The 23,279-nt window shown below is 29.9% G+C and overlaps 1 protein-coding gene and 1 long non-coding RNA gene across 3 annotated transcripts in view; one reads left to right on the top strand and one right to left on the bottom strand.

The window, feature by feature from the left end:
- Positions 1-18,337, top strand: part of LOC139429558 (uncharacterized) — a 50,221-nt gene extending 31,884 nt beyond the window's left edge. The window contains exons 2-4 of one of the 2 annotated variants that reach the window (XR_011640113.1): positions 16,404-16,825; positions 16,882-17,781; positions 18,110-18,337. This is a non-coding gene — a long non-coding RNA (uncharacterized lncRNA). Of the gene's footprint in view, positions 1-16,403; positions 17,782-18,109 lie in introns of both variants that reach the window. The other variant, XR_011640112.1, reaches the window with a different exon arrangement.
- LOC111421641 (probable E3 ubiquitin-protein ligase HERC1) overlaps positions 1-23,279 on the bottom strand; it is a 54,998-nt gene that overhangs the window by 16,450 nt on the left and 15,269 nt on the right. Inside the window, exons 7-10 of the mRNA XM_071195389.1 lie at positions 15,898-16,148; positions 13,929-15,790; positions 7,858-8,011; positions 6,166-7,802 (exon numbers count right to left, since the gene is read on the bottom strand). Coding sequence (XP_071051490.1) covers positions 6,166-7,802; positions 7,858-8,011; positions 13,929-15,790; positions 15,898-16,148 — 3,904 coding nt within the window. The remainder of the gene's footprint in view (positions 1-6,165; positions 7,803-7,857; positions 8,012-13,928; positions 15,791-15,897; positions 16,149-23,279) is intronic.

Raw genomic sequence — 23,279 nt, 5'->3', positions numbered from 1 at the left:
GTTGTGTATATTCTAAACGAAGTTGTCACTGACTGTCACTTTAAAGACGAAGCCACTAATCTCTCGTCACTTGGCTAATATCTACGTTTTGAAATTAAAACTCGTGAGCAATATATTAAGTGCACAACAGTAACATAATTAAGTGCTATAATTAAAATTTGAATATTGTTTAAAAATCAGAATTACTGGAAGAATCTGAGTCTTCCGCTAGTTGGATGATGACAGGAGGTAAATCAGTTATTAATGAATTTCCCATTAATGTTGTCCAATCTTTTTTAATTAGTTCTTCACAGTGGCGAACACTATTTGCCCACATCTCCGGAGTGTAATGACCAAGAGCTTTTTGCCAAGTCTCCTTGACACGACAAATCTTTTTCTCCGAGCTGGACTGAACATGTTTATTGTAATAAGTTTTTAAGAACGCCCAACATAGTTCAATGGGATTATATTGGCAATTGTATGGAGGAAGGCGAAGAACAGTATGGCCATGGTCTCTTATTAATTTGTCAATTTCAAAGGATTTTTCAATTTGAGGCTTGTAATAACGGATTATTTCCCATAACGATTTTTTATTTAAGGTTGGTTCAAACTGTATATTATGTTCAGTTAACCATTTTTTCATATCATTTTTTTTGTGCAGAAACTTGGAGCTTTCTCGATTTGTTTTGAGTGATATGGAGCATTATCCATTGCTACCGCACACACCGCACCCAAATTATTTAATGCTGAAAGTAATTGATTTTTCACCCATTCCATAAAAATAATTGACGTCATATTTTTATGATAATCTCTGTGCTCCGTGTTGTCACTGAGCAAGAGATCGCAATTTGGCAAAAACCCTGACGAAGTGCCTGCGTGCAAGATTGTAAATCTTTTTCCTTCGCCTTCTGCTCTTTGCGGAATACCGAATCTTTCATTTTCATTTACCCATTGATAAACTTGGGTGCCATTTTCGTAAATCCAAGTTTCGTCAAGAAAAACAAAAGTATACTCTCCGGATTCTAGGTATTGCAAGTATGTCTTTAAAAATGTAATTCTTTTTGAAACTATATGTGGTTGTTCAATTAACACTTTTCTATTGCTAATCTTTTTATATCTATATCCCATAGATTTTATAATTGTATGTAATTTTGGTCTACCATTAGTAAAATCACATTCATTTCTTGCAAAATTAAGTAAATCATTAAGATTAAAATACTGTTTCTTTTCATGCAATTTTTGTATTTGTCTTCCTAACTCTTCTTTAATAAAATATAAATTATTATCCGTTTTGTAGTTCATTTTACAACGCCCTTGTGTTTTTGGTTTTTTTACAGTTTGATATTTTTTGTAGGTTTGAATAATTTTAAAAACCGTCGTGCTGTGAACCTAATACAATTATGTTGAATATAAATTTAATTTTAACACTCAAGTGCAATACACATACATCAAAAATACGTGAAGCTTTATCACATATATATTTTAAATTCGTATTTGGTGTCTCCGTCTGTACTTCTTCACAATACCTAATTATAGAGTTTTTTTCGCGTTTAGACAGTTGACATCCCGTTCCACCCTTTCTTAACATTTTTATGGTAGATTTAGCAGCAAAAAAATTATATGAAAATTGTTTTTTAATCAATCTTAACAAATTTGTAAAAGTAAAAGTCACGACATGCGGTTTTACTTTCAATACCAACTTGACGACACTTTGACAATTGATTTAAATAAAAAACAGATTATATATTCGTAATCTTTATAAAATAACCTTTAAAATGAGTCCAAACATGACGCAATTATCTCAAAAAACAAAAAGTTTAAATCAAAAACATTAAACCCGAAGTTAGCAACAATGAGGATAACAATTTAATTTTTAAATACTAATACCAACCTTAATTTCTGATTTTTTTTTATATTTTTGTTTTTGTGACAAATTTTAAGACATTTTATAAAAATTAAGAATATGTCAAAATTGACGTTGACATTTCTAACCGGAAGTTTACTATAACTTCGTTAATATTGATAAATATGTCGTGTTTGTACTCACTTTAAAGGAGTTTTAATGAAGATTACAAATATGTCAAAATTGAGGTCGACATTTTATACCTGAAGTTAGTTATCAGTTATCATATAATAGACAAATGGACAACTTCATGGTGTTCTTTCATGATGATTTATCTTTATCAAAAAAAGCTTTAAAATGTGTCCAAATATGATGCACTTATCTCAAAACACAAGAAAGAGAATAAAAAATATTAAACCCGAAGTTAGCAACAATGAAGATAGCAATTTAATTTTTAAATATTAATACCAACCTTAATTCTGATTTTTTTTATTATTATATTTTTGTTTTTGTGACAAATTTGAAGACATTTTATAAAATTAAGAATATATCAAAGAGAAATTGACATTTTAAACCGGAAGTTGCTTATATCTCGAGTAATATTGGAATTAAACGTATCGTGTTTGGGCTCATTTTAAAGGATTTTTCACGACTGTTACAAATATGTCAAAATTGAGGTTGTCATTTCTAACCGGAAGTTGACCATAACTTCGTTAATATTGAAGATAAATATTTCGTGTTTATACTCATTTTAAAGGATTTTTAATGAAGATTACAAATATGTCAAAATTGAGGTTGACATTTTACACCTGAAATTAGTTATCACATAATAGACAAATGGACAACTTCATGGTGTTCTTTTGTGATGTATTCTTTATTAAAAAACTTTTAAAATGTGTCCAAACATGATGCATTTATCTCAAAAAACAAGACAGAGAATAAAAAACATTAACCTTGAATGTTTTGAGTTTTAGATCTAGTGTTAGTTCAAGTTTTACACTAACACTATCACTAGAACTAATACAAGACCTAGAACTAGAAAGATTCGGGTTTAGCTATACTGAGAGACGTGCAGATAAACCCGAATGTTTCTGGGAGGCCGACAACATCTAGAATTTTTCTAATGTAATTTTTGCTTAAAACTGAGCAAAATAGCAAGCTTGCTTTTTGGCGCTTCAATTTGAAAACACTCCTTCGAATTAAAAAATAGAGTATACCTAAGTTTAACGGTTTTCATAAAAGTGAAAACCTACTGAAAATTACCTTACCTACATTGGAAGTAAATTATTTGTTATTGACTATTTAAGTTTAAAACGAGAGTAGTTTCATAGTTCTACAGGGTCCTGCAACAGTGCGTTAGGTATCCATAGCTCCTATACCAATTAAGTTAGGAATTTCTTTCAAACGCAGACTTGTACTATACGGTGTGTCCATAAAGTAACGAATATAGGTGATAAAATTATTACAAACGGTTTATGGAAAAATCCCTGAAACGGGTCTAAAGGTGGCTACACACATAATTGCAAACTTGATAGCCTTTTTGAACAAGTATGTAAACTTTTCCTTCGACACCACAGGATACAAGTATACTTGAACAAGCGCCAGTTTGCGTTTGGACTATGTCGAGTTCGGACGACGATGCGCTCGCACTTGCAACTTTTTGCCTTGTCCATAAAAAGAAAACGCGGAAAAAGAAACGTGATATATGGTGTAAAGAGTGGTTAATGAAAAGAAAAACCTACTCCCATATTAATTTACTGAGTGAACTTCTTGGAGTCTCTTGATCTCCCAAAAAGTCAAACAAATGGTAGTACCACAGTGACGGCTCATATACTTCATCTGTATCAATGCCAGAGTGACGAGATGCTTCGACTTTTTCCTTTTCTCTTTAATAATTAGTCCTCAACGCATTTAACTTCTTAACAATAACATCTTTATCGGCGTTGTTATCAATTAATCTATATTTACTTATCATGATACTCTGGTGATTTAATTCGCCAAAGACACGGGTGACTTTGGTATGCCCGAATAAACTCTTCCAGTACTATTCAAATTCAAATTTGTTTAACATGATAAAAATAGTAGTAGCTATGAGTAACTATAGTAACCAATCATTTGAAACAATTTCCTAAGTGTCAAAAAGTGATTTAGTATAGCTTGTTGAAGTGTGGTGGCGTGCCATCTTGTTGGGTCAACATTATCGGAAAATCTGGCTGTTATGAAAGGAATGATATCGTTTTGAAAAAATCTAAACATCTCTTTCCAGTTAAAGTTTCTTCAAAAAAATAATGACCCAGGAGTATCCCGTACTATTTCGCTCCACATATTGATCTTTTGCGGATATTGAGTGTGACTTTCTTGCTCAATATGAATTTTGAGTAGCCCAATATCGACAATTTTGTCTATTTATTTGTCCGCTCAATGTAAATGTTCCCTCGTCGGTAACAATTATGTTTTTGGCAAAGTCTTCGTTGTCGTTGTAAAATTGTTGTTGCAAAAACTGAGGTTTACTTGATAGGAATGATATTTTGCCGGTTTACTAATGTCCAAATTAGACCCAATACCCCTTACAGTAAGAAGTAACATGAGGGTTCTCTTACCCAGCTAAAACCACGTTTTGTTTAACTTCCCCTGAAACATTTGGTAGGCCAGACTTCGAGAAATGCTTCAAGGGGTGCCCATGGTTTTTAATTTGCTCACAGCTAGGCTCACCATACTTTGGCTAATGAGTTGACGATCGGGATATGTTGTATTAAAGAGGTCAACTACTTACTAAACCATATTTTGACACTTAGGAAATTGTTTAAAGTGATTGGTTACCATAGTTACTCATGGCTACTGCTATTTTTATCATGTTAAGCATATTTGAATAGTTAAATTTTAAACTAATTTCTTTCGAAAGTTTTCTTATGTAACCAACATTAATATTAACTGTACTGGATTCAGAACAAAATCCACTTTCATATGCCGTAATAATAATGGGGGATTGCCATTTGAAAAAAAATATCGATGACGTCATAATTCATTTAAGAATGGCGGAAAAAAATTAAAATCTACACCAAAAAATTGCAAAAAAATTTAAATCTTTAGACCCGTTTATTACGATTTTATCGCCTATGTTCGTTACTTTACGGACATACTGTATATACTGTACTGGTCCAAAAAAGTGTGACGACACAACATGTATTTTTTTAATGGGCGTATTTGTGGTTTTTGGTAAATATCTTGAGAACGCTCCAGAATTTTAAGATACTTTGTATTACAAAAAATATTTGTATTTAAATTCTGTATAAGATAGTAAAATAATATACAAGGTGAAAATCTTAAGAAAAATTTGTTTAAAAATTTTCTTCTTAAAATTTTGGACATCTGTATAAAACAGGAAATCTGTGTTGTTTGATCCCGTAAGCAGTAAGAAAAGAACAATAAATTTCAGAAGTAGGATCTAGGACAATTAAAACAACTATTTTAACATGCCAATATTTCGATTAAATTTTTAACCTTCCTCAGGGCTTGATTCTACAACGACAAAACATCAATAGAAAAACAGCATTAAAAAATTTTGCTCTTAAACATACCTAAAGTTGTTGAAACTGGCGAACATTAATACAAAAAACGTGGAAAACAATAAATTATTATCAAACTTTGGCAAGATTAAAAATTTAATCGAAATATTGGCATGTTAAAATAGTTGTTTTAATTGTCCTAGATCCTACTCCTGAAATTTATTGATTTTCTCTATCTGTATAAAATTTAAAAAAACTGTTTTATGTCAAAGTATCGTTAGACTTCTTGCATTAAAATTCACACTATGTAGTTCGAACAAAACAGATCGAAGACAAGGTGCACAAAAACGATTTTTTATGGTTTTTAATTAATAACTCGTAAACTAGTAAAGCAAATTAAAAAAAAATTTGGGGTATAAGAAATAACATAAAAGAGAAAATATGTAAAAAATACAGGATGTTCCATTTAAAAAAAATACATTTTGTGTCGTCACACTTTTTTCGACCAGCCCGTATATGTGAATATAATATATATATATATATATATAATATATATAGTACAAGTCTGCGTTTGAAAGAAATTCCTAACTTAATTACTATAGGAGCTATGAATGCCTGACGCACTGTTGCAGGACCTGTATATTTAAGCTGTTCTGTGTTTTTTGATAAATTTATTTATGATGCCTGCATCGTTCAGGCGAAATATGTCAAAATAGAAACAATAATTCTTTGAAGAAAATAATAAATTTAAACCAAAGTGCATTTTAACTCTTACCTTTGGAATTAAAAAAAAAAATTGTTTAATTATATACAAATTTGTTTTACTTATTTACTTACGATTGTTTCAACGGTAGAACTAGCTTCATCTTCACGCAACCTCAACAAAGGATTAGCTTCGCCCCGAACGTGTTGTCGCTCCCTCCTTTCTCGATTCCCTTGCATTATATCCCAATTTTCGATGCTATCGCTAGTTCCGCGCCTTCTACTCAAAAACACAGCCCTCCGATTTCTCGCCTCCGGATCTAACATGGCTAATCTTGCGATTCTCGTCGCCATCCCCGGGGTAATACTAACATCATCACTTCGAGGAATCGGCGAAGGAACCGGCGCGATTTCCACTGAGCTTCCATTTGGATCTTCTTCAGCGCATGGTTCTAAAAGGGGGTGTTCCAACATCCACATCGCTAAGTGATTAATATTATGGGCATTAACCGGTGCTTCTAAAGAACTTCGCGTTTCTAAGATAGCTTTTAAAATGTGACAAAGTGTGAATCCCATTTCTAAAAGGGGGGCTGCTATCGGGGGTGGAGGTGGCGAATTTGATCGTCTTCGAAGCCACGCGGGATCGTTTTCGGGGTTTTCTTGGGTGGTTAAATTAAGTGAACGCATTCTCAATGCGATTTGAGCCCCTTGAGATGAAGTTGAGTCGGGGTAAATCGATCTTGTTGTGATGTAACCCCCCGTTGGGATTGCCAATGAAATTGTAAACCGCGGATTTAACGGTTCGGTTGATCGCGAAGATGAAGGCCCACTAATCGGGGATGAAATCATGGAGAATTTACTTTTTTGTTGTAACAACCAATCAACTCTTTGGCGTAATTCGCTTTTATCTAATTCTTCTTCCAAACGGCATTTAACGTAATTCGAGTGCAAAACGGTTTCGGCTCGTTCTATTTCTGCGACGCTTACGATGTGCTTTAATTTGCATTGTTGGGTGCTTTTTTCTACAATTGAATGCATCACGACTTTCATTACGTCTAATAAGTCTTTATCGGCGCCTTCTTTATTAAAACTATTTCCCACTAGAAATAATTCCGAGTATTTACTCGATGTTAAAATCGCCCCTAAAGTTTTTAACGCGGAAAATTGTAGAAAAGACGATCTTAAACAATCGATTTCGATGTCTAATAATTTATTTCTTAAAATTTTTGCTTCTAATTTATCGCTTTCGTTCGCCTCATCATCGATTTCTTTAATAACGCTGTCACTTTTCGTGGCCGAAATTTTTTCTGTACTTAATCGTTTCGCTTCTCCCATTATATTTGAAACCATTTCGTTAGTGAGAGATTCCATCGTGCGAATTTTTTCATCTACGATGATTTGAGATTTTGTGTTGGACGTTTTTAAAGTATCCATTGAATATCTTCGTTTAACCCCGAAATTTTCGAATTGAAGCAGATCTTTCTCGGCTTGCGTTAACTCGTATTTGGGGAAATAAATGTCTTCGACGGTTCCACTTAATAAAGCGAGATGGGATAAGATATCCGGGGTTAATCCGTTTAATTTGTATGTACTAAACGGAAGCGGTTCTATGTAGTCTAAATAGGTTATTGGGACGTCTGTTACTTCGCCGTCTGATTCCCATTGGATTTTTACGGTTGTTACACCACGTTTTGTGATTCCTAACACGATTCCCGTTTGACCAGAAGTTTTGTGTTTGCAAATACTTCCCATTCTTAAACCTCTATCGACACCTACATAAAAAATTAACGATTAAATATAAAAAAATAGGGTGACTTTGATTTTTACCTCCAATAACAGCGAGTGCTGGCCAAACATCTTTGCATAAAGACTCCGTATCTAATTTGTAAAGGTCATTTTTGATTTGTTCTTCGGTTTCGTTGGGAATTTTTGAAACACCACCGATTATTTTTCCAAACCTTGTTATAATCGAGGAATTAATCTATTAAGAAAGAGATAAAATGTTGAATAATTATCACCTTTACCTTATTTTGGGCAATTAAGAAACGATTTATACTTTAAATTGGAGCTAAAAGAATCTATTTTTAGATCATGTATAGAAATAATTGAGGTTGATGCAAAAAATTTCTTGAAATCGAATCCTTTATGAAAACTTGTCAAGTTGGATTTGCACCTTATTTTGAGGTGTTAAGAATTGATTCATATCTTAAATTATAGCTAAAAGAATCTATTTTAAGATAATGTATAGAAATATATATGTTATATTTAAAAAAAATTTTTAAATTGTTTTTTTTTTAATTAAGGTTATGTCACGGAAAATGACAGTTTAAAATTGTCACCTTTACCTTATTTTGAGGAATTAAGAAACGATTTACACCTTAAATTGAAGTTAAAAGAATGTATTTTTAGATCATGTACAGAAATGATTGAGGTTGATGCAAAAAATTTCTTGAAATCGAATTTTTATGAAAACTTGTTAAGTTGGATTTTGTCAAAAAAAGTAAAAAGTTTAAATAATCACCTCAACTTTATTTTGAGGAGTTAAGAATTGATTCATACCTTAAATTGAAGCTAAAAGAATCTATTTTAAGATAATGCATAGAAATATATATGGTATATTTACAAAAATGTTTGAAATTAATTTTTTTTTAATTAAGGTTATGTCACGGAAAATGACAGTTTAAAATTGTCACCTTTACCTTATTTTGAGGAATTAAAAAACGATTTATACCTTAAATTGAAGCTAAAAGAATCTATTTTTAGATCATGTATAGAAATGATTGAGGTTGATGCATAAAATTTCTTGAAATCGAATCCTTTATGAAAATTTGTTAAATTGGATTTTATCGAAAAAAGTAAAAATTTTAAATAATCACCTCAACCTTATTTTGAGGTGTTAAGAATTGATTCATATCTTAAATTAAAGCTAAAAGAATCTATTTTTATATATGTTATATTTACAAAAAATTTTTAAATTGATTTTTCTCTAATTAAGGTTATGCCACGGAAAATGACAGTTTAAAATTATCACCTTTACCTTATTTTGAGGAATTAAAAAACGATTTATACCTTAAATTGAAGCTAAAAGAATCTATTTTTAGATCATGTATAGAAATAAATGAGGTTGATGCAAAAAATTTCTTGAAATCGAATCCTTTATGAAAACTTGTCAAGTTGGATTTTTGCCGAAAAAAGTAAACATTTTAAATAATCACCTCAACCTTATTTTGAGGTGTTAAGAATTGATTCATATCTTAAATTATAGCTAAAAGAATCTATTTTAAGATAATGCATAGAAATATATATGGTATATTTACAAAATTTTTTGAAATTAATTTTTTTTTAATTAAAGTTACATATGTCACGGAAAATGACAGTTTAAAATTGTCACCTTTACCTTATTTTGAGGAATTAAGAAACGATTTATACCTTAAATTGAAGCTAAAAGAAACTGTTTTTAGATCATGTATAGAAATAATTGATGTTGGTGCAAAAAATTTCTTGAAATCGAATGCTTTTTGAAAACTGGTCAAGTTGGATTTTATCAAAAAAAGTCAAAATTTTAAATAATCACAACCTTATTTTGAGGTGTTAAGAATTGATTCATACCTTAAATTGAAGCTAAAAGAATCTATTTTAAGATAATGCATAGAAATATATATGTTATATTTAACAACATTTTTTGAAATTAATTTTTTTTTAATTAAGGTTATGTCACAGAAAATGACAGTTTAAAATTGTCACCTTTACCTTATTTTGAGGAATTAAGAAACGATTTATACCTTAAATTGAAGCTAAAAGAAACTGTTTTTAGATCATGTATAGAAATAATTGAGGTTGGTGCAAAAAATTTCTTGAAATCGAATCGTTTTTGAAAACTGGTCAAGTTGGAATTTGTCAAAAAAAGTAAAAATTTTAAATAATCACCTCAACCTTATTTTGAGGAGTTAAGAATTGATTCATACCTTAAATTGAAGCTAAAAGAATCTATATTAAGATAATGCATAGAAATATATATGTATGGTATATTTACAAAATTTTTTGAAATTAATTTTTTTTTATTTAAAGTTATGTCACGGAAAATGACAGTTTAAAATTGTCACCTTTACCTTATTTTAAGGAATTAAGAAACGATTTATACCTTAAATTGCAACTAAAAGAATCTATTTTTAGACCTTGTATAGAAATGATTGAGGTTAATGTAAAAAATTTCTTGAAATCGAATCGTTTAAGAAAACTTGTCAAGTTGAATTTTGTCCAAAAAACTTTCAATAATCACCTCAACCTTATTTTGAGGCGTTAAGAATTGATTCATACCTTAAATTGCAGCTAAAAGAATCTATTTTAAGATGGTGCATAGAAATACACGTTAATTCAATGCAAATTCAAACAGTACTATCCATATTTCGAACTATGTATAACGCCATTTTAACATAATTTCTTATTTGTTTGTATTGACATATACTGTATCATTTGTAATAGCTCTGTTGTAGTAATATTTTATCGCTGCTTAAATTGTTATAAATATTTTTTCGTAAAAATGTTTACTTTAAGTTGGCATTTTAGTTAGCACACCCTGACGTTGGCAATGTCTGTTCCATGTGAAGTTCGTATTGACAGTTAAATTTGATTTATAAACGTCAGTTAAGTCAATTTAAACGAAAATCGCATAAAATTGTTTAAACATCATTGAGATGGGACGCAAAAAAAGCTCTATGGAGGGAGAAAGACGCCTAATATGGAAGATGTTTGAAAATGATCCGATCTATTGGGAGTTCGCGTAAAAAAGTTCAAAACGCACCTAAACATTATCGAAATAATAAAAGTTTTTCTAATCAAAATCGATCAAGACGCAGAAAAACCTCAAAAAGAGAAGATTCCCTAATTGTCCGACAGGCGCTCAAAGATCCTTTCGCTACTTCTTCACAGATAAGAGCCACGATGCAGCAGGTATATGATGTCAACATTGCAAGTAGGCCTATTGTTCAAATAAAGGGAAAGTTGAATGGTATGACATACCAAAATGTATTGCTAAACCATCTTATCCCATATTTGGACAATTTGCCATTATCAATTTCTTCGAAAATGGTTTTCCAACAAGATAATGCGCCCTCTGCCATAGGTCAATATTGGTAAAACAGTGGTTTCAGAATCTAGCAATACCACTTCTAAATTGGCCTGCACAGAGCCCGGATTTATATCCAATTGAGAACTTATGGGCAATTATTAAAAGAAGAGTTATGATGCTAAAACCACAGACGGTACAAGAATTATGGGAGGTTATCCAACAAGAATGGCAGAAAATCCCAAGAGATATGTGCGTAGAGATCCCAAGAGATATGTGCAGCCGTAATTACACAAAAAAGGTACCCAACCAAATACTGAATAAATATTCAACTTACACTCTATGTATATTCTGAATATTTTTCAAATTTATTAAGTGATCTTTAAGTTTTGTTTCCGGTACGTCAATGACAACCTTTGATTTTTGTGATTTTTCTATATTTCTTTGTTTTTTAAACTAAGATTAGAACTAAAACTAGAACTAACACTAGAAACTTTCGGGTTTTGCCGTGCGTCTTTTAATAAAAGGTTTGACGTTTCGGATGCCATGTTGCAACCTTCTTCAGAAACTGGTTCGAAGTGGAAATATCAAATTCTTTGTTTTTGTTTCGTTAATTTACGTTTCACTACAAAATATGTATATAAATAAATAAACACGTTTAAGTTCGTTATGAAAAACTTTCATTTTGCTTCGATTTTATGCGCTTTTAACTAGATGCAGTAGGGTGTGCTAATTAATACCACCCTGTATATATGTTATATTTACAAAAATTTTTAAAATTGATTTTTTTTTAATTAAGGTTATGTCACGAAAAATGACAACTTAAAATTGTCACCTTTACCTTATTTTGAGGAATTCAGAAACGATTTATACCTTAAATTGGAGCTGAAAAAATCTATTTTTCGATCATGTATAGAAATAATTGAGGTTGATGCATAAAATTTCTTGAAATGGTTCTTGAAATCCTTTATGAAAACTTGTTAAGTTGGATTTTGTCGAAAAAAGGTGTAATAATTGGTGATATTTCCACAAGGACCCTCAAAAAATTAATTTTATAGCGAAATTTGAAAATTATCGATGAGAATTGCAACATTGAAAATTTTATCAAAACTTCAAATATCGTTTTCTCAAAAACTAAAAGTTATTTTTCAAAACCTATTGGTTCATTGGAAAGAGGACACTTTTATTAACACCTTAGGAAATTTTCATACTCATATTCCAAGAAATTGATTTTATACGAATTTTTAAAACTTAATCGACGAAAATTGCAAAATTTTAAAAATTGTTGATCATTTCAAAAATTTATTTCTCAAGAACTAAAAGTAATTTTTCATAAAGGCTTGTAGTATTAAAAAGAGGATACTTTAATTAATAATTGGTGATATTTCCACAAGGATCCTTTAAGAAATGAATTTTATAGCGAATTTTGAAAGTTATCGATGAAAATTGCAACATCGAAAATTTTATCAAAACTTCAAATATTGTTTTCTCAAAAACTAAAAGTTATTTTTCAAAACGTATTGGTTCATTGGAAAGAGGACACTCTTATTAACACTTTGGGAAATTTTCATACTCATATTCGAAGAAATGGATTTTATACGAATTTTTAAAACTTAATCGGCGAAAATTGCAAAAATTTAAAAATTGTCGATGATTTCATAAATTTATTTCTCAAGAACTAAAAGCGATTTTTCAAAACGGCTTGTTGCATTAAAAAGAGGATACTTTAATTAATAATTGGTAATATTTCCACAAGGATCCTTTAAGAAATGAATTTTATAGCGAATTTTGAATATTATCGATGAAAATTGCAACATCGAAAATTTTATCAAAACTTCAAATATTATTTTCTCAAAAACTAAAAGTTATTTTTCAAAACGGGTTGGTTCATTGGAAAGAGGACACTTTTATTAACACTTTGGAAAATTTTTATAATCATATTCCAAGAACTGGATTTTATACGAATTTTTAAAACTTAATCGGCGAAAATTGCAAAATTCGAAAAAATTGTTGATGATTTCAAAAATTTATTTCTCAAGAACTAAAAGTGATTTTTCAAAACTGCTTGTTGCATTAAAAAGAGGATATTTTAATTAATAATTGGTGATATTGCCACAAGGATCCTTCAAGCAATTAATTTTATAACAAATTTTGAAAATTATCGATGAAAATTGCAACATCGAAAATTTTATCAAAACTTCAAATATCGTTTTCTCAAAAACGAAAAGTTATTTTTCAAAACCTATTGGTTCATTGGAAAGAGGACACTTTTATTAACACCTTAAGAAATTTTCATACTCATATTCCAAGAAATTGATTTTATACGAATTTTTAAAAACTTAATCGGAGAAAATTGATCATTTTTTTGTTCATGTATAGAAATAATTGAGGTTGATATGTTGTATACAACTTTCTCAAATAATTATAGTAACCTTGGTCACGGGTCACTTTCAATCTTGATTAACAAGCGTTCATTATCTAATTACACTTTGTCGTTATTAATTAAAACATAATTTTGAAATATATATAAAGGGACCCCGTGACAAAGGAAAAGTCAGAAAAAAGAGCCAGAGAGAGGCAGTTACAAGAGTCTTATTGTATATTACTTTGTATCATAGACAATAACCTAGTTAAATAGCATATTTGTATGTGTTGGAAAAGTATTCTATACAAAACCGCTAACCCAGGCCGCAAGTCAAGATAGGATACAACATCTAGTTCTAGATTTAATTATAAATAATAAACATTAAACCTAGAATTAGCAACTTAACTCCCCTTTGCGTTTTGAGTTAAAAAAATTTCACTATTTTAATAAAAATCGTAAATAACTTACCTCTTCAGTCCATGTATTCGAATTATGTAAGTTTCTAATTAATCCAATATGGGCTTCCGCAACTATTCCAGCCATCGGTGTTAAATGGGGTTCCCCCGGTAACAAATTGCTTTGAGTCCCGTGACATTGCATATCGGTAATTTTAACTTTCTCCCCGGGATTTGTGCTATAAAACATAACGCACGGGTATAATTCGTTTGCGTCAATATTTTCAAACGCCAATTTGGGTTCTTCCCCATTCTTTCCAAAACTTAAGGTTTTCGCGTCCATATCCAAAACGACCGTGATGTAATCGCCTTGGGTATAACTGGGTAAGCACAAATCGTTTTCGCCGTTATGATACAAACTTCCGTTGTAAGCGCGATATAACCACATATCATTCGTTGATCGGTGGCTAAAATCTTTAATTGGAAACCTTGCGACTCCAATACAAGTTCCTTCGTTTCCCTTATTTTCTTTTACAATCAAAATTTTCCATTGATAACATCCCGATTTTATACAAGACATCCCTAATCCGTATCCTCTCCCCCCTGGTTCGTGACATAACGTTAAATTACTTTCAATGATGCAATTTGAGCATTTCTCCCGATCAAAACCGGTTTCCATTGCGACGCTATCTTCGGGTTGTTCGGTGATGTGATGTTGAAATTCGTCGATTGTGTCTAATGAGAAGCTTAATTTTTCAGCTTCGGGTTTTAACCAAAAACAATTTGAAAGTGACTCCATCAACTCTTCGATTAAATAATCTCGATCCCCCTTTGAAATGTGTTGTTCTTCTAATCCAGATAAAATAACTTGTAAAAGTTGTAAAGCTAAAAGTTTCGATCTTAATCCATAAGGTTGATTTGTTGTTTGTATCCCGTATTTATCCCCAATTATTATTAATAAAGAGTCGACCCATTTCTTTGAAGCCAAAATCTTTTGGATTAAATTGCTCGAAGCTAAGGTGCGCAAAAAAACCAAAGAATTTCCCAAGATTTTTTCGTAATTCGTTCTTGCCCTCGTTAAAACCGAAGCGTTTAAATAACAAGATACATTCGTGGGTTTATTTTCTAAAATCATGTTTAATTGTTCGTACATGTTATCGATAATTTTTTCTGTTATCATTGAATCTAATTTCTTCGAATAAATACAACAAGACACCGCCAAAATATGAGTTAATCTCAACGCCGCGATTGTTAAAATTTGAGAGCGACTCGTTAATTTATTCGAGCCTAAAATCGGCGTTGTTACCTCCATTAAAACCTCCATCAAACCGTTTTGAATCACCAAACTTAAATCGGCCGGTTTATAAACGTTGCATAAAGAAAACGTTGTAATTAACTGCAATTGTTTCATCGATTGATCATCAATCGCCGTACTCAAAAACAACACCAATTTTTTTTGAATATCATGGACTAAATCACAAATATTTTCGCGTATTTTTAACGGCGAGGCTTCAATTCCATCTAAATAGTGATACTCAGTGCAAGATTGCTCAGATCTTATATTAATTAACCCAAAACAACCCGTTAATAATTGTTGGTGGATGCAGTATAAAACGGTTGGGGTTTTTGCATCGTTTTTTAATAACAATTGATGCATTATCGTTAAGCTACGTAATCGCGCCTCAGCTTTAATTTTTTGGTGAAGAAGAGTATCATGGAGATTTTGTAAATCAGAGAATAAATGGGCGAATAAATCGACGTACTTTTCGGATTCATCGAGACTCTTTTGGAACGTCTCCTCGCAAACGAAATCTAAAACGTTCGCGCAAATATGTTTTATGTAGAAAGAGTCGAGAGATTCTTTTATATCGAGGTGGTCGGGTGATAAAGTCTCGTCGAGGTTCGTACAGGAAATTGGCGAATTTAAATTGATTTCTAAAAAATAAAATTAAATTTAATTAAGAAATGTAAGCACGAAGACTTTCACTAAACTCTAGTTTTAGGTTAATTAATTAAGAAAATGTATTTAAAATTAAAATTACCTTTTATATTAAATAGTAAATATAAACACCTCGATGTTATTATTTCGCAAAATTCCTCGAATCCGTATTCTTCTTCGACTAAATCGTAAATTTCTTCGCACCCACCTTCAATAAAATCACCTTCTTTAGTTGATTTTGACGTGTAAAGTCTTTTTCTTTTCGATACTTTTTCTTCTTTTCTTTCTTCTCGAAATCGGCCGTCTTCGTTACATAATAATGATAGTAATTTTTGACGCAAACTCAAAGCATATCTAAAATAATTCCAATTAATGTAATGAATTAAAAAAAAAATTATGATCAGTTTCAAACTGCGATAACTTTTGAACGTATTGTTTGATTTGAATAAGATTTTTTTTATTTGAAAGGTCTATCCTTTGCCAACATGTCTTCGTTTTGTTAATTTCTAATTCTTGGAACTTTTCTATAACCAAGAATTCTTCCCAATGGAATTCGTTATTAGTCTGATTTTTTGGCAACATTTTAATATTGTATTTCTTTACTTATAGATAGGATCATGGAGATTTCAAGTGGTGCAGAACCAAATCCTTTCCATAATTCATCAGAAAGTGATGAAGACTAGATCCCTGGGACTAAAAAGCAATCTGTACAACCCAAAAAATTATACTATTTAAAAAAAGCCGTCGATTTCAACTTCTAGGGGCACTTGAAATAGTTGCTAACCCCAGTACTACATCCACATCTTTATCAACTACGACTGTAGTAAGTAACATTGAAAAGTGTAAGAACACCCCAATGCTGGAAGGAACATTTTTCTTGGTTGAAACGTGTGACAAGAATTCACACACAGAGACTCATTCACAAAGAGTGCATGGAAACAAATCCTACGATGACTATCTCAAACACAAAGAGAAATTAAAAGACAGCAAAAACAAGTTAAAGGATACTACTTCGAGAATTGGTCTAGCAGGTACAAAATCATAAAACACTCGACGTTTTGCAAGGACAGAATTGTGTTTATTATAGATACTTACTGCCGAGTCTTTTTTCTTTAAAAAATAAATAGGAAAAAATTCAAACTCCATTGTATGAGTTCCAATGGTGAATTACTTTTAAGAACATGTATGGATAGCTTAAATAGAAGGTTTGCGAACGTGGAGGTTCTAGCGATGACTTCTTTGATTTTAATGAACCTAAAATATCTAAACACGTTATGAATACCTCTCAACCTGCCACTGAAAAGGAAGCAGTGAAAACATCAAAAATTGAGCTAGACCTATACAAATATCTCGATGACAAAAGGAGCGGAATAAATAGCTTGAACCCAATTAAAAAAAAACTAATTTTTTACAGTTTCCTGTAAATTAGGGTACTATAACTAAAAACTATTCTATAATAAAAACTAAAACTAAAATATACTATAATAAAAAAATGTGAAATAATGCAATCTATTCCAACTTTTGTATAAAACAAATATAAATTAAATAGTTCAACAAATTTTTATTTATAATTTACAGGAAACTGTAAATTTAATTTCTTTAACGACACTAAAAAAAAAGTTTATTTTTAGCTTTATTCTAAAACAATAAGAAATAGACCTGTTAAACCCTATATTTTTGTAATCAGAAAAAAATAACGAATTTAATAAGCGAATAATCAGTGGTTGTTTCCATTTAAAAAAACGAAAATTGTCATATCTCAAAATCTGAAACCGAAAATTTTTTTTAATTACGTCATGAAATTCTCTGTAAAAAAGTGTCCATATAATGTCTTAGTTATAATACTCCACCTATAATAATAACAAAGATAATTGCACTTGCTGGATTTACGATATTTTCAATTTTGGCCTCTAGGGGAAAAACAAAAGACGATAGCGCTTTGAGGTTTTCGGCATTAGCAGTTTCTCGAAAAACAAGATCGTGACATGTAAGCTACTTTTTTTTAACTCTTACAGTTTCCGAGTTAGAATATTCGGACATCGTATTTGAACCACCCTGTACACTATGGCCCAGAGTGAATCAAAACTGTGTCAAAAATCGAAAATCATTGCAATAATAGTTTTTCATGCTTAAATTATTTAATAACTGTGGATCAAATACACATTTTCAACTTTACTACGTTTTCCGCAAAAAAAAATATACAGGATGATCTAAGAAATAAAAAATAAAAAAATATAAAAATTGAAACTTGATCAAAAACAAAAAATTAAACTTTAGATATAGGGATGTACTGACAAAATTCCCTTATTTTTCAGCGTACAATACGGTGTTGCCATTTAAAAAAAAACGAAGTTTTCGACTTTTCAAGATACGGAAATTCGGCGCAAATTGGTGACCAGCCTGTATAATTTTTTAAACAAATTTTCAAGTGTTATGCAAGCCGTGAACCCTCTCTGTGCAAACTTTTAGAATATTTGGCTGAACTCCAGTGTAATTTCGAAAAATTATGTTTATTGTAAGGGTTGCATCTGCCAAAATTTTCGAAAAAAACTGCACTCTAGATATAAGTTTGAACGAATTATATTAAAATTTAGCGGGGATCCCGAAAATTTAATAAAAGTTCGTACATTCTATTTAAAATAGCGAAGTTGGGGTCCATTTCCGGTATAACCGGAACTTGGAGAAAAATAAAAATATTATAGGTGAAACGAGCACCTCGGGTAAACTCAAATTTTCACTAGACTCAGCTCGTCGTGACAGACAGTGAACAAAAAAACCTTTTTTTCAGAAAAGCAGAAAAAGGCGGAATAAAGTTTAATGGCGTCTGAATGCTGATAATTTGTACTACATTTTGATATAAAGAAGAAGAATTGACTCGTTGGAAAAGTTGGAGAAAACTCAAGTTATATTTATATTTTCTGGTGCATTTCTGAAGTGATACCCTACATTGCCACATTATTACGATATTTGAATAAAAATTAAATTAATAAGAAAGCTGATAAGATATGTCAACTTATTTGGATCCAAGATACAAAATGAATTTTTTGATGCTGATTTAACTAACAAAGCAACTCTAAAAAGAGGATACTTTAATAATTCCAAAATTCGACGAAAATTCAAAAATTCGAAAAAATTGTCGATCATTTCAAAAATTTATTTCTCAATAAATGAAAGTTATTTTTCAAAACGGCTTTTTGCATTAAAAAGATGATACTTTAATTAATAATTGGTGATATTTCCACAAGGATCCTTCAAGAAATTAATTTTATAGCCAATTTTGAAAATTATCGATGAAAAGTGCAACATCGAAAATTTTATCAAAACTTCAAATATTGTTTTCTCAAAAACGAAAAGTAATTTTTCAGAACGGGTTAGTTCATTGGAAAGAGGACACTCTTATTAACACTGTGGGAAATTTGCATACTCATATTCCAAGAACTGGATTTTATACGAATTTTTAAAACTTCATGGACGAAATTTGCAAAATTCAATAAATTGTCAATCATTTTAAAAATTTATTTCTCAAGAACTGAAAGTGATTTTTCAAAACGGCTTTTTGCATTAAAAAGAGGATACTTTAATTAATAATCAAAAGTGATAACAGCGACAGTTCTGATAGTAATGATGATAATGTGATGATGAATTACAAGCGAAGAGAAGAAAACTAGACGAAACTGGAACAAGACATTTTATATAACGTATTAGGATTGTTACAATGAGGTTGCTAATGATAAATAAAGTTGTGTTCAATGAAAAAAGTCTTATTGGGGTTGAACTTGATTACTATCTGCAGTGTCCAACACCTAAAAGAGATACCAATTCCTGTGAATGGTGGAATACTAAGTAAAAAAGTGAACAAAGTAAAAAATGGTCGGATATCCCTTCCACCACTACTCTCAACGATTCTAGTTTCGAAAAATTGGTTGCTAAAACACTGATCAGCTGCTATTTTTAGGATTCCTTTTTTTTTGTTTTGTTTTTCAAGTTATTCTTTAACATTAAAAACAATTTTTGTAAATATAAATAATATTATAAAGTTCTTGGTACTCTGTACTCGATGATTTCCATTTAAAAAAATAAAGTTACTTCTAAAATCTCGAAAATAAAAGATGGGAAAAAAATTCTACCTACGCCACTGAATTCTTCGTAAAAAGTTGTCCAAATAATGTTTTAATTTTAATACTCTATGTTTGGTAATAAGGGAGATATATCCGGGTTTGTCGTTTTCGCAAATTTTCCAGTTTTTGCCGATAGGGCGATCTCATTTTGAGAAGTTAAGAAATGATTTATATCTCAAATTAAAGCTAAAACAATCTATTTTAAGATGCGGTATAAAAATAATAGGGTTTTATAAGAAAAATTTTTCGAAAAAAAACATACAAAATCATCTGTCAAGTTGGGTTATGTCAAAAAATGTAAAAATTTAAAAAAATCGTGTCGATCTCATTTTGAGGAGTTAAGAAATGATTTATATCTCAAATTAAAGCTAAAACTATCTATTTTAAGATGCGGTATAAAAATAATAGGATTTTATAAGAAAAGTTTTTCGAAAAAGAACATTCAAAATCATCTGTCAAGTTCGGTTATGTCAAAAAATGTAAAAATATAAAAAAATCGTGTCGATCTCATTTTGAGGAGTTAAGAAATGATTTATATCTCAAATTAAAGCTAAAACAATCTATTTTAAGATGCGGTATAAAAATAATAGGGTTTTATAAGAAAAATTTTTCGAAAAAGAACATACAAAATCATCTGTCAAGTTGGGTTATGTCAAAAAATGTAAAAATTTAAAAAATTGTGTCGATCTCATTTTGAGGAGTTAAGAAATGATTTATATCTCAAATTAAAGCTAAAACAATCTATTTTAAGATGCGGTATAAAAATAATAGGGTTTTATAAGAAAAATTTTTCGAAAAAGAACATACAAAATCATCTGTCAAGTTGGGTTATGTCAAAAAATGTAAAAATTTAAAAAATTGTGTCGATCTCATTTTGAGGAGTTAAGAAATGATTTATATCTCAAATTAAAGCTAAAACTATCTATTTTAAGATGCGGTATAAAAATAATAGGGTTTTATAAGAAAAGTTTTTCGAAAAAGAACATTCAAAATCATCTGTCAAGTTCGGTTATGTCAAAAAATGTAAAAATATAAAAAAATCGTGTCGATCTCATTTTGAGGAGTTAAGAAATGATTTATATCTCAAATTAAAGCTAAAGCAATCTATTTTAAGATGCGGTATAAAAATAATAGGGTTTTATAAGAAATATTTTTCGAAAAAGAACATACAAAATCATCTGTCAAGTTGGGTTATGTCAAAAAATGTAAAAATATAAAAAAATCATGTCGATCTTATTTTGAGGAGTTAAGAAATGATTTATATCTCAAACTAAAGCTAAAGCAATCTATTTTAAGATGCGGTATAAAAATAATAGGGTTTTATAAGAAAAATTTTTCGAAAAAGAACATACAAAATCATCTGTCAAGTTGGGTTATGTCAAAAAATGTAAAAATATAAAAAAAAATCGTATCGATCTCATTTTGAGGAGTTAAGAAATGATTTATATCTCAAATTAAAGCTAAAACAATCTATTTCAAGATGCGGTATAAAAATAATAGGGTTTTATAAGAAAAAATTTTCGAAAAAGAACATACAAAATCATCTGTCAAGTTGGCTTATGTCAAAAAATTTTAAAAAATCGTGTCGATCTCATTTTGAGGAGTTAAGAAATGATTTATATCTCAAACTAAAGCTAAAGCAATCTATTTTAAGATGCGGTATAAAAATAATAGGGTTTTATAGGAAAAATTTTTCGAAACAGAACATACAAAATCATCTGTCAAGTTTGGTTATGTCAAAAAATGTAAAAATATAAAAAAATCGTATCGATCTCATTTTGAGGAGTTAAGAAATGATTTATATCTCAAATTAAAGCTAAAACAATCTATTTCAAGATGCGGTATAAAAATAATAGGGTTTTATAAGAAAAATTTTTCGAAACAGAACATACAAAATCATCTGTCAAGTTGGGTTATGTCAAAAAATTTTAAAAAATCGTGTCGATCTCATTTTGAGGAGTTAAGAAATGATTTATATCTCAAACTAAAGCTAAAGCAATCTATTTTAAGATGCGGTATAAAAATAATAGGGTTTTATAAGAAAAATTTTTCGAAAAAGAACATACAAAATCATCTGTCAAGTTGGGTTATGTCAAAAAATGTAAAAATATAAAAAAAATCGTATCGATCTCATTTTGAGGAGTTAAGAAATGATTTATATCTCAAATTAAAGCTAAAGCAATCCATTTTAAGATGCGGTATAAAAATAATAGGGTTTTATAAGAAAAATTTTTCGAAACAGAACATACAAAATCATCTGTCAAGTTGGGTTGTGTCAAAAAATGTAAAAATATAAAAAAAATCGTATCAATCTCATTTTGAGGAGTTAAGAAATGATTTATATCTCAAATTAAAGCTAAAACAATCTATTTTAAGATGCGGTATAAAAATAATAGGGTTTTATAAGAAAAATTTTTTGAAAAAGAACATACAAAATCATCTGTCAAGTTGGGTTATGTCAAAAAATTTTAAAAAATCGTGTCGATCTCATTTTGAGGAGTTAAGAAATGATTTATATCTCAAACTAAAGCTAAAGCAATCTATTTTAAGATGCGGTATAAAAATAATAGGGTTTTATAAGAAAAAATTTTCGAAAAAGAACATACAAAATCATCTGTCAAGTTGGGTTATGTCAAAAAATTTTAAAAAATCGTGTCGATCTCATTTTGAGGAGTTAAGAAATGATTTATATCTCAAACTAAAGCTAAAGCAATCTATTTTAAGATGCGGTATAAAAATAATAGGGTTTTATAAGAAAAATTTTTCGAAAAAGAACATACAAAATCATCTGTCAAGTTGGGTTATGTCAAAAAATGTAAAAATATAAAAAAAAATCGTATCGATCTCATTTTGAGGAGTTAAGAAATGATTTATATCTCAAATTAAAGCTAAAGCAATCCATTTTAAGATGCGGTATAAAAATAATAGGGTTTTATAAGAAAAATTTTTCGAAACAGAACATACAAAATCATCTGTCAAGTTGGGTTGTGTCAAAAAATGTAAAAATATAAAAAAAATCGTATCAATCTCATTTTGAGGAGTTAAGAAATGATTTATATCTCAAATTAAAGCTAAAACAATCTATTTTAAGATGCGGTATAAAAATAATAGGGTTTTATAAGAAAAATTTTTCGAAAAAGAACATACAAAATCATCTGTCAAGTTGGGTTATGTCAAAAAATTTTAAAAAATCGTGTCGATCTCATTTTGAGGAGTTAAGAAATGATTTATATCTCAAACTAAAGCTAAAGCAATCTATTTTAAGATGCGGTATAAAAATAATAGGGGTTTATAAGAAAAATTTTTCGAAAAAGAACATACAAAATCATCTGTCAAGTTGGGTTATGTCAAAAAATTTTAAAAAATC

Source organism: Onthophagus taurus, chromosome 3 (assembly GCF_036711975.1).
Source record: "Onthophagus taurus isolate NC chromosome 3, IU_Otau_3.0, whole genome shotgun sequence".
NCBI lineage: Eukaryota > Metazoa > Arthropoda > Insecta > Coleoptera > Scarabaeidae > Onthophagus > Onthophagus taurus.
Note: the sequence above shows the minus strand (reverse complement) of the source record. Positions and strands in the feature narration are given on the sequence as shown.